The 18015-nt window shown below is 31.4% G+C and overlaps 1 protein-coding gene across 1 annotated transcript; it reads right to left on the bottom strand.

Annotated features, from left to right (window-relative positions):
- Nucleotides 1-320: 320 nt before the first annotated feature.
- LOC105280232 lies at nucleotides 321-15219 on the bottom strand. Its single transcript, XM_026974343.1, is given in 25 exon segments — nucleotides 321-678; nucleotides 747-926; nucleotides 1334-1502; nucleotides 1706-1774; nucleotides 2227-2333; nucleotides 2425-2515; nucleotides 2698-2800; nucleotides 3011-3089; nucleotides 3092-3106; nucleotides 3373-3558; nucleotides 5028-5118; nucleotides 5355-5464; nucleotides 5709-5871; nucleotides 9671-9870; nucleotides 9941-10120; nucleotides 10549-10717; nucleotides 10930-10998; nucleotides 11345-11451; nucleotides 11543-11633; nucleotides 11852-11954; nucleotides 12137-12233; nucleotides 12437-12622; nucleotides 12887-12977; nucleotides 13370-13479; nucleotides 13749-15219. Coding segments are annotated over 25 exon segments (3105 nt in total). The 5' UTR covers nucleotides 13912-15219; the 3' UTR covers nucleotides 321-502.
- Between the last annotated feature and the right edge of the window lie 2796 nt (nucleotides 15220-18015).

Raw genomic sequence — 18015 nt, 5'->3', positions numbered from 1 at the left:
GCACTGACAGCCACTATGACATTCTGACATTCGCAACACGAAGTTCAAGCTACACGAAGTTCGAGCCAAGCGAGAGAACCAATCAGCATCGCGGAAAGGCGGCCTCAACTCTTCGATAAAAAAGAACTTCAAGACGTTACACGCCTTTTTTAGAATAGGAATTGAAATATTTAATTCGATGGAATTATGCATTACTTAAACGAGATTCGCAATGAGAAGTGAGAGGAAGAGAGATTGTTGTGACTGCAAATCATTTACCACAATGAAAACCACACAAATGTAATTTTATTCTTGAGTACATAATAATAAAAAACTGTCGATCATAGATCATAAATTGATATTATAAAAAATGTATAATGTGTCATAGATTATATAATAAATATATAACTAATGGTTATTCCTTCTAAAAGCATTGCCTGAGCTTATAAAAATAATATACATAAATAATTCGTCATTTTCTCATCATGTATCAGATTTTCACACAGATAAAAGTTGCATTCCCTTATACCAGGTGAGCATCTTCGATTGGGACGAATTTTACGCGCATCGGTTGTTTAGGGTGAATAATTATATTCATTAAAAATCGAACGTCTTTTAAGTGATCGAGGGGCTCCAAGTAAAAGTTGTGCACCAAGGTACCAATTACAGTTTTCAGCTCCATCATGGCGAATCGTTGACCTGTTATGAGTAAACGCTTTATAATCTGCTTCGTACGCAACAAGATATTATGACTTCGTAGATTATACCTATGCAGTTCCGCGAACCAGCGCTAAACGGTATATAAGCGAAAGGATGACGATTTTGCACATGCTCTGGCAAAAATCTATCTGGATCGAACACCTCTGGATTTGGCCAGAAATCAGGATTTTTGTGAAGATGTATAATGTCAACATACACCTCTGTTCCAGCAGGTACCAGATATGTTTCTAAAAATAGCATAATAGAGTATGATTATAGATTACAGTAATTCCAGCAATTATTAATTAAAAAGCAATCCAGATAGTGCAGAGTATAAAATGTTCATCTATTAATTATTATCTACGCAAATAAAAAACAGCCTATTAAATTAAATGTATAACTTGATCAATCATGTGTTGATGAATTTATTATACATCAAAGAATCTTAATTTTGATAAATTTTCAGTACACTAACGATGTACTTAGGAGTGCTATGCGACGAACAATGAACGCACCGACAACTTTTTACAGATCAACGTCATCGCGAATTTCCATTATTGCATGAAACACTTGATTTCTATGTTGCACATTTAATTTTCTTTGCTTATGATGTGAAAAATGTATAATATATGATTATTAATTATTAACTACCTACGTAACATTACATCTTCCTCTAACGTTCGTGTTATGGAAAAAACACTAGGATACAATCTCAATGTTTCCTTTACACATCTCTCGAGATATTTCAGATTCTGTAACGCTGTCATAGTAAATTTTCCTCCGTTTTCTTCCATTACAGCATTGATTTCATTTCTAACACGATCCTACAGTCATAAACCAGATTTTAATACATTCGATTTTAGATCATTTAACTATTCATGTAATTAACAATGAAAATAAAAATACGCAGTATGTACGCTATTCTAGACTTATAACAAATTCACTTAACTGTGAAAGTGGAGTGAAGTAAACGATTGAATTTAATTACTTGTGTTTATTCTAAGTCGATACTTCATTATAAAAATACCTGCACATCCTTATGTTCGGCTAACAGTAATATAGCGAAGCTCAGAGCCGCTGATACGGTATCATGACCCTATAAAAAGAAATAAATCATGTTTTTTCATTCGTTTGTCATAATTTATAATGTTATAGTCATATACTTTAATGATAAAAACAGAAATAATTAAGTTATCAGACTAATTCGAAACCCGCGTGTATTACATCTGTATAAACATACATACAACTACGGCTCATGCTTTCAAATAATCATTTTCTTAGAAAATAGTAATTGCTTTTTAATTTTTAAAAGAATACGATGCAAAAAAGTTCTATATGAAGTACTTTGTTTAGAGATCTGCATATACAACTTTTTTGCATCGTATTCTTTTAAAAATTAAAAAGCAATTACTATTTTCTAAGGAAATTATTATTTGAAAGCGTGAGACGTAGTTGTGACAATTCTTGCTTATTTTAATCGGATATCCCATTTATTCCGCACGTCTTGTAGTACTTTCTGAAAAACGTAAATGAGATGAAAGCGTTTACTTCAAACACGAATGTGTCAACTTCTTCTCTGATGTCCGAATCGCTCATTTGGTTATTATTGGACGCTGCTATCATGAGATCCAACATGGCAAGACGCTTCTTTCGGCCTTAAACAAATAAAACAAAAGGAAGGGGCTCTAATCAAAAATTCTATTAATATAATAACGGAAGTATTGCGTTTATTCTGTATATACGTACTCCCTATCATATCATTATCTTCTATCTCATTTTCAAAATTTAGATATCGTCCTCCCGTCGATTCATGATATTGTTTCCTTTCCGCAACAATCTATAACAAAAGTGATCTGTTGTAAAAATGTGCGGTTGTTATTCATCGTTACAAAGTTATCGGCAACATTGAATTATTCATCCAAATGTATGTACATTTTAATTATATAAAGTTTTTAAATTCTTGCTGGAAATAATTGTGTAATTTACTCAAAACACAATTTTATGTAATAATGTACTCACTTTTTCCGTGAAACTGTGTAATATGTTCAAACATTTAACTTGTTCTTTATATTTTGATGAGAACCGGAATAGTATTTCGCTATGATACCACACACGTATAACTCTATGTACGTAAAATATAATCATGAGAAATATGTATGAAATACATGTAAAGAGAAATATATATAATCTTATTGTTTAAGTGTTTCATTACTATAATTATTATAACACTAACAATAGTTTCCGTCCGCTTTGCTCTAAGTTTTACGTATGGAAGGGGAGGGAGTATTTAGAATAAATGTGTTTTTAAGTTTACTATTAATTCCACAATTACTTGTAAATTAATATTTCAGTGAGGTCATAGATTGTCTTGTGGTAGCGTTCTTGTTCAGCTACGTCCATGTTTCGCAAGAAGTGCCCATAGAAGTTTCTGCAAATTTATGAGTTAAATTTATGAGTTTTTTAATTTAATTCATCAATTGAATATCTATTATATGTTTTTAACAATATTAGAATCCAGTGCTGTTTACACATGATAAAACACTAACGCTTCATTGAATACTTTCGTAAGAAACTTTTTTTCCTAGATATAAGTAGAGCAAGGCAGGCTCTTTTCTTTCTTTTTCTAGAATTATATTTTCTAGAATTATATTATATAGAATAATTATTCTATTTCTAGAATTATTTCGTTTTTACCACATATTATATTCAAAGTATGGTAGCTAATAAAAGACCGTAAATCCTGAACAGTTGAATTTTCCATATCTTTCAATGATTTTGTCATACGATTGCTTTCCTCGACCATAGTATCAAAAAATTGTTTTATTATATTAAAATGGAATGCAGGCGTTAGTATCTTTCTCCTTTTTTGCCATTTTGCACCTGAAATAAAAATTAGATGACATTTTAAATCACGATATTTATTTCGTGATGTACAATAACAATTTCATCCAATTATTAAAGTTTATTATTATTAAAAGGTACCCCATACAGCACGGCAAGATTGCCACAATATTGCAGCAACATTTTTCGGCAAGATTGCAACATTGCAGAACCATTGCGAAATGTTGTTGCAAGAGTACTGCAAGATTGCAGCAACGGTAAAATATCCGCTTTCAGAAATATTGCTACAAAACGTTGTAGCAATATTGCAGTAAAATATACATGCAAACTACTGTGGAAATGTGCCAATATATGGTTGAGCTGGATCTTTTGTGCCTAATAATATATTTCGCGTTAATGTATGTATATTTTTCGCTTAACGAACTATGTAATCACGTAATTAAATTTAATTATGTGATTTCTTCTAGCTTCAACTTGAGACTGCGTTTTAAGACCGTTTACTATCGGTCTTGAAACGCAGTCTCAAGTTGAATCGTAGTTTAAGCGAAGTCTAAGCGAAGACTGTACATAAATTCATGTAAAAAATATTATTAGGCACAAAAGATCCAGTCCAACGATATATTGGCACATTTACTTGATTGTTATAATAATCATGACTAACATTAATATAAATACACACATTATTTTACGTTATTTTAGATTATACACAAGTTGGCATAATAGCTTTAACACGAAGTAAAACCATTCTAGAACACATGGATCTTTTATGAAAAGTTTAAAAACCACTTAATGTATTAAGATTAACATGCCAACTTTTATGTATAATAACGCATAAGTTTATTTTATTTTAATCTTAGGGTTTGGAGGTAATAGAAAAATTTATATACATATATAATTAATATAAAAATGCTTTCACTCCTATGTGTATTAAAATTATTAAAATTATTATAATAATAAACATTTTTGAATACTTACTCTAACTGTAAGTGACACATAAACACACAATAAAAGTAAATGTTATTTTCACAATATTTTACAATGTTGCTGTAACGTGTTTAAACTATATTGCAAATTCATGACTATACAATATTTCTGCAACATTGCACTGCAATGTGCAATATTGCAATATTGCAGCAATGTTGTTGCAAACTTTTGTGCTGTATGGGCATGTACTCCTTATCTCTCCGTTAATGGCATATAATTTGAACTTAGCTGAGTCGAAAATTCCTGTACTCTTTTGCGATTTTCGCAACAATAACCGAGTTATTAAACGATTATTTAACCGAATGAGAGCGAGTGCAGCGAGCCGCACTAACGCGCGTACTGATTCGCTAATCTTCTTTTATTACTAACTCGAACTTTTATGTGGTTGATACAGGACTTTTTAATTCAATTTGACGAGATCTACCTGTGGACGAAAGATTTTTCGCCTTGTGCGAGACACCCTGTATTATTTATACATATATTTATAGTATATCCAAAAAATAGTTTTAAGTCTATTGCTATACCTTTACTAATGAGGAGACCGTCTTTTAACCATGGACGAAGAAATTTGTACACGTAACCTTTCGTGTTATATTTTGTACTGCTCAGTATCGTCTACAACCAGAACTCATTAGATAATGATTTTCATGAAACAGGCGAGATTCAAATAGTAAAATATAGGGCAAGAACTCTGCGATAAGGTCTTTATAAAATTTGTACTTTACCAACCAATCATTCATTAAGAATCGTTCATACAGTTTTTATTCATAATCATTGATATGAAAAGTGGTTTCGGTATCCGAAAGATTTTAGATAACAAACAATATCAATCTAGAATTTATTTGCTCTACCTGGATGTCGTGCGGGTTCAGAATGACGACGTAACCGAAGAGGTAGTACCAACCTTTATAAATTGCACGATACATATTAGCGCGTAACGCAATAATGTCCCATATTGCTTCTAGAATATTAAGAATACAAACTTTGGAAATCGAAAATAATAAACGCAAGCATATGATTTTAGTGCTCAAGTGTATGTAAATTCAGAAACTTATGGAATGGAGTTCAGCTTCTGAGAGGCTGAATTCAAAAAAGTACTGTTACTGCCAAGGGATTGGACAAATACGTCCTCTCAAATAACTATCTATATTAAACTGATAAATAATTTGTTGTCAGATTACAAATGTATAGAAACTTTTACTTGCCACGTGGAGGATTAAGTAGTACTTTGAAAATATCACCGACAAGTGTCAACATTCGTGGTCCCGGAATAAGATTGAGAAAATTCCTTAACCTTGCAAGATGAATAACGTAATAATATAAAACTGCAGTAACAGCACATGATAGTAGTACGCCAACAATCATCGTTTACTGAATAACGTCAAACGGTGTCCAACTTCGTTTCGTCTTTCTCGATTCTTTTAGGTATTAATTATGTAATATCTGTAACATGTTGTCAATAGTTATGACTTCCGAATTTAAGTGTTGTAATAGTTTCGAAAAGTCTTACGTATTATACATAATGTTACCCTAACATTAGCTCTTAAAATATCTCTCTCCTTTCTCATCAAATAAAATATGTTGAACTTATAGAGATTGAAGAGACAAATATTATAATCAATAAAACTTTTCTTTGGAGATAATTCTTGTTAAGAATTCATAATGTCATCGATTTTATAAATTGTATTATATACTTTTGCCATTTTATTATCCGATTCCAAGTTAGATTCTTCGAATATTGAGATGGTTAAAACAATTTTAACTAATACCTGTTATCCTTTAAATTTTATTAACAGACATATAAATAGTAGACTCAAATCTATTAAGCACAATGATAATGTAAACAGGAATTTCAACAGACAATTGGATAAGAATTATATAACTATACCTTACATTAAAGGCCTGAGTAATAGCATTCGGAAAGTTTTAAATTATGCTAGCAGTGATTACATTTACACAGTTCCAAAGAGGCTTAATAGTATCATTACACTTGGTAAGAATAAGTTACGCGACGATCAGCATACAGGAGTAGTATATAAAATTGATTGTTTGAACTGCGACGCATGTTACACAGGACAAACTAAGGGACATCTTGAAACTCGCATCAAGGAACATAAATCTGACATTTTGGAAAAAAAGAAATTGTCTCTCTATAGTGAGTAAGCATAGGTTAAATAACGATCATAATTTTAATTGTGATAATACAAGTAGTTTGCACCATGAACAGCATAGAAGAAAGAGGGAAATCGCCGAGAAGTGTTTTATTAAGAGACATTCTAAAGCGATTAACCTACAGAATGACACAGATAACTTTCCTTTTATTTACAACACTATTTTGTAGAGATGTCAGGTATTTGTTTTAAAGAGTTCAGTCTTTGTCAAAGCGTCTTGCGTTATGTATCTCTAACATAAGATGTATTCTCACCGTTATGTAGACTCAGTTATTTTCAGCCAGTAAGCGACTTATGTTAATATTTTGTTGTGTAATTGTTTTTTTGCATTCCTTGTTTTAAATTCTTGACAATTATTTTTAGAAAATGACTATTTATTTGACACTTGAAAATGACCCGAATTTGGGTCGAAACGTCGGTAATTTAATAAATTGTCAGTTTTTGGTCGAAATAGGAGGGGAGACATAGGTATATACTTTTGCTAGCTGAGATCAAAATGAATTCATTGTTACATAATAATATAACCTTTAAATGACTCGAAATTGAACCATTTGTTGAAAATATCGTATAAAAAATTTCGAATACACATGTCTGATAAGTTTCTTAGATGTTGAAAATGTGTTTTGTTTATGTGCACACATTTTTGTAATCAAACACTGAAAGAACTCTTAAGAAAAAAGAAAAAGCTGTTTTACATCTGCTTTTCTTGTTTTAACATGGCTATAGGCTTGATTTTTTAATGTTTTCTATATAAAATAGTCGAGGTATACAGTGACCGGTCCGACTATGGAATATTTGTACTTCGCCCTACCGATCGCGTACGTTTTTTCATCTCTACACTTCACAGTGACTCTATAAATATCTTTAGTTCTTTAGATATCAGATGTACAATATTTTTAGATATTTCTGGAAGCTTGAATAGTAGGAGCATAGCAGGTATGCAGATGTGCTCTGTCCATAGTTGCGGTAGATTATTATATCTTTTTGCAATAGAATGCAACATTTTAAATTAACATAAGAGGTCACTGATGTCGTGTGAGTAAAGAGAGTTATACACGCTGTGGTAAAATATTGTTGATATCACTGTTGTTATTACAAAAAACGATACTGGACTTTGTTTTTCAACGAGTTCGATAACTTCTTTTATCTTTATTATATCTTTATTTTATCTTTATTGTATGATTGAAATATCTACTACGTTGTTGTGAACATATTATCAATCTTATAAAAGGTATAATGGATAATGTAATCAATTGCGAAAACAATAACGATGTAGTTAGTTATAACGATATAATGATATAACTTATTATGAATAACTGAATAATATAAATATAAAATATCGTATCATATTCATTATCTGCAAAATACATTTATTATGCATTTGTACTTGAAATGTCGTACTATATTTGTCCCAAAGTTTTGACTTAAAGTCATTTGAAAATTCATTTTATCAGTTTAGTGTCATTGAATTTTTTCTTGATTTCAGCTAACATATAATGCACATATTCCTATAGAGAATATATTTTAAAATAGACGAAAAGGGTATTTATACTCTGACAATTATAATTTGATCATAAAAAAGGTGAAGAAGTGTAAACAAAACTTCAGCCTTTTATTCATTGAAATAAGCCATTGCCAAAAATATTTTATATGCTACTTTAATTTGGAAACTGCAACATAAGTTTTGGATAATTGAATGTATAGTACAAATATGCAGTATAATAAACACGATATATAAGACTAAATCAAGCTAACTTAATGTAAAATAGAATTATAATAAATATACAGACGCAAATATATATAGCAAACTTACATAGATTTTAAGTATCCCAACTTGTCTTCTTGAGAAACATAAAAAATAATTCGTGAAACTTTTGTTTTAATACTTTCTATTGTTCAAAAAATATAACGATGCATACTAATACTATCTTACTTTTTGGAACCGCACTATATGATAATTTCGACAATGAATCAGTTATTATTCTTATCAGTGACAAATTATTTTAAAACAGTCGCCGCTGAGGAACACGTACGACATATTGCACTGTTGCCGCATTACTGACGCAGACAGATGAAACCTTATGACTTATATACGTAATCGACAATATTATCTACGTCTTATTAATTTTGCGTCCGTCTTATCTCAACAGGTTTAGGTTTATATTTCATGTGTCGTACGACAAGCTTTGTCGGACGTATTAATTGGCTATTAGTTAGAGAAGTTTTAGGATCCCTAAAAATTCTCTATATGATAGCCAGTTAATACGTCCGACAAAGTTTGTCGTACGACACATGAAATATTAGCCTTAGAGTGTTGAAATAATATAATAATATAAAAAAATAAGCATGGACTTTGCTTTTCCTATATCTATCTCTTTATGTTTCTTTTATTTATGTTTTAAATTAGCAAAATGAAATAACTCACAATGACGTTAATGTATTCCATAATAATAAAATGATCATAATACTTAGATTGCGATTTGATACGTGCAAAAAATATGCGCCATTAATCAATAAAGCAAGGTAATTCATGCACCATTAATCAATAAAGCAAGGTAATTCATGCGCCATTAATCAATAAAGCAAGGTAATTCATCCGACTATTCAACGGATTAAGTGGAAAAATGTCTACTGTTCTATTGTATTAACCTACTCTATTATTCAATAGTCCAGTACAGTAATCTTTACTTTCTTATATGAATTTTTTATAAGTTTGCTGTTCAAGCAGTCCATGGCATTAAAGAAGGAAGAGCGTATTAAATTTGACTTGCTATTACTATCAAATTATTGTCGTCTTATACAATTAATTTATAATATTTGTTTTTAAAGGATTTTATTTATACATAGAAATCCTTTTAATCCATTTTAACGCTGCATTTTCTCGATACATTATATTTTTGTAGTGCAGTAAGTGGAATTGATAACCACTGCTAGGTAATACAATAACGCTAACATAAATAATTCGTTATTTCTCTTCATGCATCAGGTTTTCACACCGACATAATTCGCATTCTCTTGTAGCAGTTGCACATTTTCTGTTAGATTGGAACGAATTTCACGCGCATTGGTTGTTCAATGCGAATAATTATATCGGCTGAACATCGAACATCTTTCAAGTGATCAATGGGCTCCAAGTTAAAGTTGTGCACCAGGGTACCAATTACAGCTTTCATCTCCATCATGGCAAATCGTTGACCTGTTATGAGTAAACGCATTATAATCGGCTGTGTACGGAAAGGACAAGATATTATGATCTCGTAGATTACCTATACAATTTCGCGAACCAGCGCTAAACGGTATGTAAGCAAAAGGATGACGATTTTGCACCAGCTCTGGCAAAAATCTGTCTGGATCGAACACCTCTGGATTTGGCCAGAAATCAGAATTTTGGTGAAGATGTACAATATCAATAACTACGTCTGCTCCAGCAGGTACCAGATACGATTCTAAAAATAGCTGAATACAGTAATATCACACATTATAATAATAACAGCAATTATTAAATAAAAAATAAAAAACATGTGAAGTGTGCACACACACAATAAACATTCGTGTATTATTATTGCTTACATTAATAAAAACAGTTTTGGCGTATTAAATTAAATTTATAACTTAGTCAATCACTAATGTACTGATGTATTTATTATACATCAAAGATTATTAATTTTGATAAATTTTCAGTACAGTAACGATGCACTTAGTATATTAGTAATATTATGCAATGAACAATAAACGCATCGACAATTTTTTAATGGAACAATGTCATCGAGTTTTCATTATTGCATGAAACACTTCATTTCTATGTTGCACGTCTTCGTATCTTTGCTATGATATAAAAAATATATAATATATGCTATAATTATTAACTGCTCACGTAGCATTACGTCTTCCTCTAACTTTCGTGTTATCAAATAAACGCTAGGATATAATCTCATCGTTTCCTTCAAACACCTCTCTAGATATGGTAGATTCTGTAATGCTGTCATAGTAAGTTTTCCTTCGTTTTCTTCCATTACAGCATTAACTTCATTTCTGACCCGATCCTACAGTTATAAAACAGATTTTCATATTTCTGATGAATTTTGAATCATATGACTATTCGTATAGTGAATTATTAAGATAAAAACGCCACAATATATGTACACTATTCTAGACCTAAAACAAATTCACTGATCTGTGAAAGTGGAGTGAAAGAAACGATTACGTTTTAATTAATTGTGTTTATTCTAATTCCATACTTGATTATAAAAACTACCTGCACATCCTTATGTTCTGCTAATAGTAATATAGCGAAGGTGAGAGCCATTGATACGGTATCGTGACCCTATAAAAAGAAAAAATCATGCTTTTTTTCGTTTATCATCATTTGTTATGTTATAGTCATAGATACTTCTGTGATGAAAACAGAAGTAATTTACGAGAAATAATTAATTAACCAACTCGAAATCCACTTGTATTACATCTCTATGTTTAAAGAACTTCACATAGAGTTTCTTAGCATCATATTCTTTTTTTAATTAAAAAGAAATTACAATTTTCTAAGGAAATAATTATTTCAAACTATGAGACGTAGTTGTGACAATTTTTGCTTATTTTAATTTGCCTGTCCAACTTATTCCTCACATTTTGTAATATTTTCCAAAAAACATCAATGAGATGAAAGCGTTTACTTCAAACATGAAGGTGTCAACTTCTTCTCTGATGTCCGAATTGCTTATTCGGTTATTATTGGACGCTGCAATCATGAGATCCAACATGGCAAGGCGCTTCTTTCGGCCTTCAACAAATAAAACAAAAGGAAGGGGCTCTAATCAAAAATTCTATTAATATAATAACGGAATTAGTGCGTTTATTTTGTATATACGTACTTCCTATCTTATCATTATCTTCTGTCTCATGTTCAAAATTTAGATATCGTCCACCAGTGGATTCATGATATTGTTTCCTTTCCGTAATAATCTACAACAAATGATCTGCTGTACCAAATGTGTGTTCGGTATTTATCGTTCGTTAGAAAGTTATCGGCAATATTGAATTATTCATACAAACATATGTTAATCATATAAAGTTAATATATGTATATGTTAATTATATAAAGTTTTTAAAGTCTTGCTGGAAAATATTGTGTAATTTTCTCAAGAACTCTTATAATTATGTGTAATATTATTTGTACTCACTTTTTCTGTGAAACCATGTAATACTTTCAAACATTTAGTTTGCCGTTTATATTTCGACGAGAACCAAAATAGCCTATCGTTAAGGTACCACGGACGGAATAATCTATATAATTTAATCATGAGAAATATATTAAATACATATAAGAAGATAAATGTACTTTTTGTTAAGTGTTTTATATATATAACTATTACGACACTATGAGTTTCCGTATACTTTGTTATAATTTTTATTACATGTATTGCAATAAATTTACTTTTTAAATGTAATATTAACTCCATAATTACCTGTAAAATAATATTTTAGTTAAGTCATGAATTGCCTTTCGGTACTGCTGTTGTTCAACCGCTTCCATGTTCCGCAATGAAATGCCCATGGAAGTTTCTGTAAGTTGAAATTGAATAAACATTTATCGATTTAATATATATTATATGTTATTAACTAATATTAGTTTAGTGTTGTTCATATAGGGCAAACCACAGAAGTTTAATGCAAATTTTTATTAAAAAATTTGTTTTCATAGATATAGTTAGGTCAAGGACTCTTTTTTTTTTCCTTTTCTAGACTTATAGGTATTTCATTTTTACCACATATTATATTCAAAGTGTGGTGGCTAATGAAAGACTGTAAATCCGGGACAGTCGAGTCTCTCATATTTTTTAACGATGTCGCCATACGATTGCTTTCTTCGACCAAAATATCAAAAAAGGTTTTTAAAATATTAAAGTGGAACGCAGGCGTTAGTATCTTTCGCCTTTCTTGCCATTTTGCTCCTGAAATAAAAATAAGATGGCATTTTTAATCGCGACGTTTTTAACGGGAATAACAAATTTATACAATTATTTAAGTTTATTATTAAAAAGAGCATGTATATAAAATATTTTTCATGAATCTGTTTTTTAAGTTAATAGAACGCAGAGACATATATGAGCATTAAGTAACAGAAAATATAAATATTATTGTATTTATATAGAGAAAAAGTTTGTATGTGTGCGTTTTTAGATCTGAAAGATAGTTTTAAGTCTATGTTGCAGTACCTTTACTAACGAGAAGACCGTCTCCCATCCATGAATGAAGAAGTTTATACCCCAGGCCTTTCGTGTTATATTTTGTATTGTTCAATATTGTCTAAAACCAGAAAAACTCAAATTATATATATATATATATATATATATATATATAACCAGAAAAACTCAAATTATATATATATATATATATATATATAACCAGAAAAACTCAAATTATATATATATATATAATTTGAGTTTTTCTGGTGTTAGACAATATTGAACAATACAAAATATAACTAATATGATTTTCATGAAACAGGGCGAGGTTCAAATGTAATAAAATGTAGTAAAATGTAGAGCGAGATCTCCGCGAGAAATTCTTCAGAAAAGTGTACTTCAGGAAAGATCCGTTCATGCAGTTCTTATTTACGATCATTCATAAAAATAATCATAGGTATTCGAAAGATTTTGTGTAACAAACAACATCGATCTACAATTAATTTACTGTACCTGCATGTCATCCGGATGGCTAAGGACGACGTAAGCGAGTGTCAAGTTCCAAATTTTATAAATTGGCCGATGTCTTTTAAATCGTAAATCCCGAAGATCCCAGAGTTCTTCTATAATATCAAGAAACTAAATTAAAAAATCGAAAATAATAAACTCAAGCATTTGATTTTAGTGCTCAAGTGTATGAAAATTCAGAAATTTGGAGAGAATGGAATTGAGTTTAGTTTTTGAAACTTAATTCAACGCGTGTATTATTACCGGCAAAGCATTAAGCAAATACACCCTTTCTATCCTAAATTACTATCTATACACTGATAGGTTTCATAAACAAATCATGCGCTAGTTGACAGATTGACAATTTTTGCAAACTTTAACTTGCCTCCTGAAAAACGCTCAAATAGTACATTGGAAATATCACCGAAAATTGGGAACATTTGTGGTCCCGGAATAAGGTTGATAAGCCGTCTGAATCTTGCAAGATGGATAACATAATAATATAAAAATGCAATAACAGCACATGACAGTAGTACACCAACAACCATCGTTTACTGGATAATGTAAAATGGTGCGCAGCTTTCCTTCGTTTCGTCTCTCTCTCAACTCTTTCAGATATTAATTATTGTAACGATTAATATCATTTATGTAATATCTGTATTACGCTGTAATAAAAAATAAATTGTTGTTGCGATTATTAAAGAACGTTAACTTTGGGCTATAAGAGATAATTATAGAAGATAATCTGGCAAGATGCTTTGTATTGCTAAAAATATATGCCGTACAAGGAAGTATAGACCACGTATATTTATGCATATTTATCTTAAACACGTGGCATATCGCAAACTTGGTGCTTTACTGTAAAACCTTGTAATTGCTTCGGAAAGTCGTATGTATTATGTACAGAATTTCACCTAGCACATTAGCTTTTAAAATATTTCTCTCTTTTTTTATGTTAAATAAAAATGTGTGAGGAAGAAATTAAACTGATATGATGTAAGCGAAACCACATGCGCATGTTGTGATAACCCAAACAGCACCAAGTCGACTGTTAGTTGACTGTCAGTCGGCAGAAGAAGTCTAAAGTCGACTTTAAAAAGTCGAAGTCAGGCTGAATGTCAACTTATAGTCAGCTAATAGTCGACAAATGACTCGACTATAGTCGTCTATCAGTCAGCCAAAAGTGGACTTATAAGTTGACTTTATGGCAATTAGAAGTCGACTTTCGAAAATAGTCGACCTTAGATCGACTTTCAGTTTATAATTAAAATCGACAATAAACCATCCAACAAATAGTTGACTAAATGTCGACTTAAAAAGTTGACTTCAAGTTGACTGAAAAATGCCGACAATCAGCCGGCAAAGTCATTTGTGTTGTGTGGGAATACATTGATATCACTGCTATTATTGGAATACGATTGTGGACTTTGTTTCTTAATGAGACCTCCTCTGTTTATAATTGAGATATCTGCCACGTTGTAAACATGTTATCAGTCTTATTTCTTAAGCCTGTGGCACACGATACGATTTTTTGTATGAGATTGCATGCGAGACATTATAACGTTCCGTTTCACGCGTAATGCGCATAGACTCTACAGTTTACATGACATAAACTATAGAGTCTATGCGCATTATGCGTGAAACGGAACGCAGCATCTACTAGTAGTAGTCATACTGGCAATGCAACTTGAAATATTGCGTGATACGAGCTATTGTGTGTGCTAGCATACTAGTTTTTGATAATAGATTCGGTGCTATTTTTCACGTGATTCGTTAGTAGTTGCAGATACTGCGTTACGACAAAAACGTAAAAAATAAAAATATTAAATATAAAGACAAAATTTGTAAACTATAAGTAATTATGTATTTTTTACTTAAAAATATGATAATTTTATGTATAATTATGATATAATATTAATTGAATATATATATAATTAGTTAAAAGTGACAGATTTCTTAATTTTTATAAAACTTAAAAACTTTTATTATAATTCTTCAATATAAATAAAAACAGTGATTTCAATTACATTTTAATTGTAACCAACTAATATTGTTTTGTAATTTTCGTGCATTATTTTTACCAGATTTTTTGACTCATTTGAAGATTATGTTTTTATGTATCACTGAATTGATCTTGCTCTCAGCTAATAGATAGTACATATATATCTTTTGAGAATATATTATATTTAAAAATAGCCCAGAAATATCTGCCCTGATAATTATAATTTGATAAAGAAACGAATTTTAGACAAAAATTTAGCTTTTTATTCATTCAAATCAGCAATTGTAAAAATTCATATGTTATAATAGATTTAATTTAGAAACTAAATGATTTAATCTAAATGGATTGCGATTTGATATATGCAAAACAAACCACAAATTTAATCTAATATATGATAAAATCATGCGGTATGGAAATAATAAAAAAAATACATGGGAATAAACAAAAATAATATTATAAAATAGAATAATAATAAACGCAAATGTAGCAAACTTGCATAGATTTTATATTCCAACTTGTATCCTCAAGAAGCACTTAATTCATAAAACTTCTGCTAAATACTTCCTTCTTTCAAAAAATATAATGATTATTGTATATTAATAACATATTAATTGTTGGAACCGCACTAGATAACTGCAATTGCGACAATGAATCACTTATTACTGCTATTAATGGGAAACTGTTGTTACACTCTTCCGCCAATCACCGCTGAAGAATGATGCATATTGTACTACTGACGCAATACTGACACGCTAAGTGTACAAGCAATGGCATAAATGCCTTCCTTCGGTTATGAGTAACGGTCGGTAACGGCAGATGGCACGACTGTGATGTGAACGGAGGCGGCGCGGCGCACACAGGCGAATTCTTACAAATTCAAAACCTAAAATATAAAATTAAGGTGTTTTCGAAATCTAGTTTAATAAATAATGTATTGACTACTATCAAAGAATCATTTGCAGTTATGAACAAAAATTAACCATTGTTTTTAAAAAATGCCATTTTTAATCTGACGAGTTCGTAATTTTTGCAAAAATTAAAAACTAAGTTATTGTTTGTATTTTAATAACATTAAGAACTTATCGATTAAAATGATAAGAACGTGCTAATAACATAAGCATCGCCAGCGCAAACATAGTATGTATACATACTAATATATTTTTATGTATATATACTATATATTGTTAAAGCTAAATAATAAATAATAATAATATAAAATTTATTAAGAATATTTTTCAATATATCTATTTAATATATATAAGATATATATATATATATATATATATATTTAATATATGATACATGGAAAGTTATTCAAGAAATATGTTTGAGACTGTTTCGACGTTATTAAATCTTTGGTGGCCCTGAAAAGGACCGATTTTTTCCGGTAAAGAGGTCGATAGTGAATAGTCCGTCAGTCAGTAATCAGTCCAGTATCCGTCATGATCGATAACTTGATTGAGTTGATTAGGAATCGAATCAATCAAATTTGCGAGGAAGTCGGGTTGAAAGTTTCACTTGAAACTGAAATTCTTCTCAGACTTCTCTCGCATGGGCGGCTAACGCTGCTGTCGTCCTCTCCCTTCTTGGTTCCCATCGTTGAACCATTTGTGCCCAAACATTTTCGATCAAATTTAGATCTGGCGAACGAGCAGGCCATTGGATCAAATGAATCTCCGGATGATTCCGAAACCATGCTTGTGTTTTCCGTGATGAATGGACACTAGAATTATCCTGCACTAATCGAATAACTGGCATGTCCTCTGCGGGGTAGATTTCACGTACTGACGGAAGAAATACTTCTTCCAGTATGCGAATGTACTGCGCAGAGTTCATGCGTGTGGGAATGTCCACCAGCTCTCCGATTGTAGTGCCAGAAATCCAACCCCACATTGCACAGGAAATCCTTCCACTTCTGTGGATAGGCACAACATGATTAGGATTCAACCGTTGATCACGTAATCGCCATACGTGAGGTTGACAGTCGGTACACGATACAAAGACCTTTTCATCGGTCCAGATCGTGGCCTCCCATTTCTCACGGCTTGTCGCCAAGCTGTCCAAAGCAAACGCGACACGTTGCTCCTGATATTCAGGAGTCAACGGAATTTTGTGAGCTGGACGATAGCAGTGAAGTCCGGCTTCGTTTAGTCGTCGTCTTGCAGTCCTGTTCGATATGTCGACGTCCGCAGTCTGGATGGCTTCTGCAACTGTACCAAAAGGCCGTTGTTGCATTGAAGCGACGAGATTTTCGTCTTCGTCCCGTGTCGTCCGTCGTGGTCGGCGATTATGCTTGCGATGATCATGCAATGCATGATCATCGCCTTTCAGCATACCGCTGTATCCACGTGCGTACTGTCTTTGTGGAGCATGGAATATCAGCAGCAATATCTGCTACTGATCTTCCAGCTTGCCACTGTCCCACTATGCGACCTCTCACCTCGGGGCACAAATTTTTAAACATGACTTAACGCGCACCTGCAATAAGTCACAAGATAAAACGCATCGTCTCCCGCGAGTTGTATTTATACGATTTGCGGGAAGCGCTGCGGCTCATTTTCAGATTGTGCATTGTTTTTCCGTGAAATCGTAAACATTGGACTCGCTAATTAATCGCCAATAGGAATTGAAAAATTTGTTATATGCATTT

The sequence above is a fragment of the Ooceraea biroi genome, chromosome 12, assembly GCF_003672135.1.
Source record: "Ooceraea biroi isolate clonal line C1 chromosome 12, Obir_v5.4, whole genome shotgun sequence".
Classification (NCBI taxonomy): domain Eukaryota; kingdom Metazoa; phylum Arthropoda; class Insecta; order Hymenoptera; family Formicidae; genus Ooceraea; species Ooceraea biroi.
The sequence above is the reverse complement of the archived record's forward strand: the minus strand, read 5'-3'. Positions and strand labels throughout refer to the sequence as shown.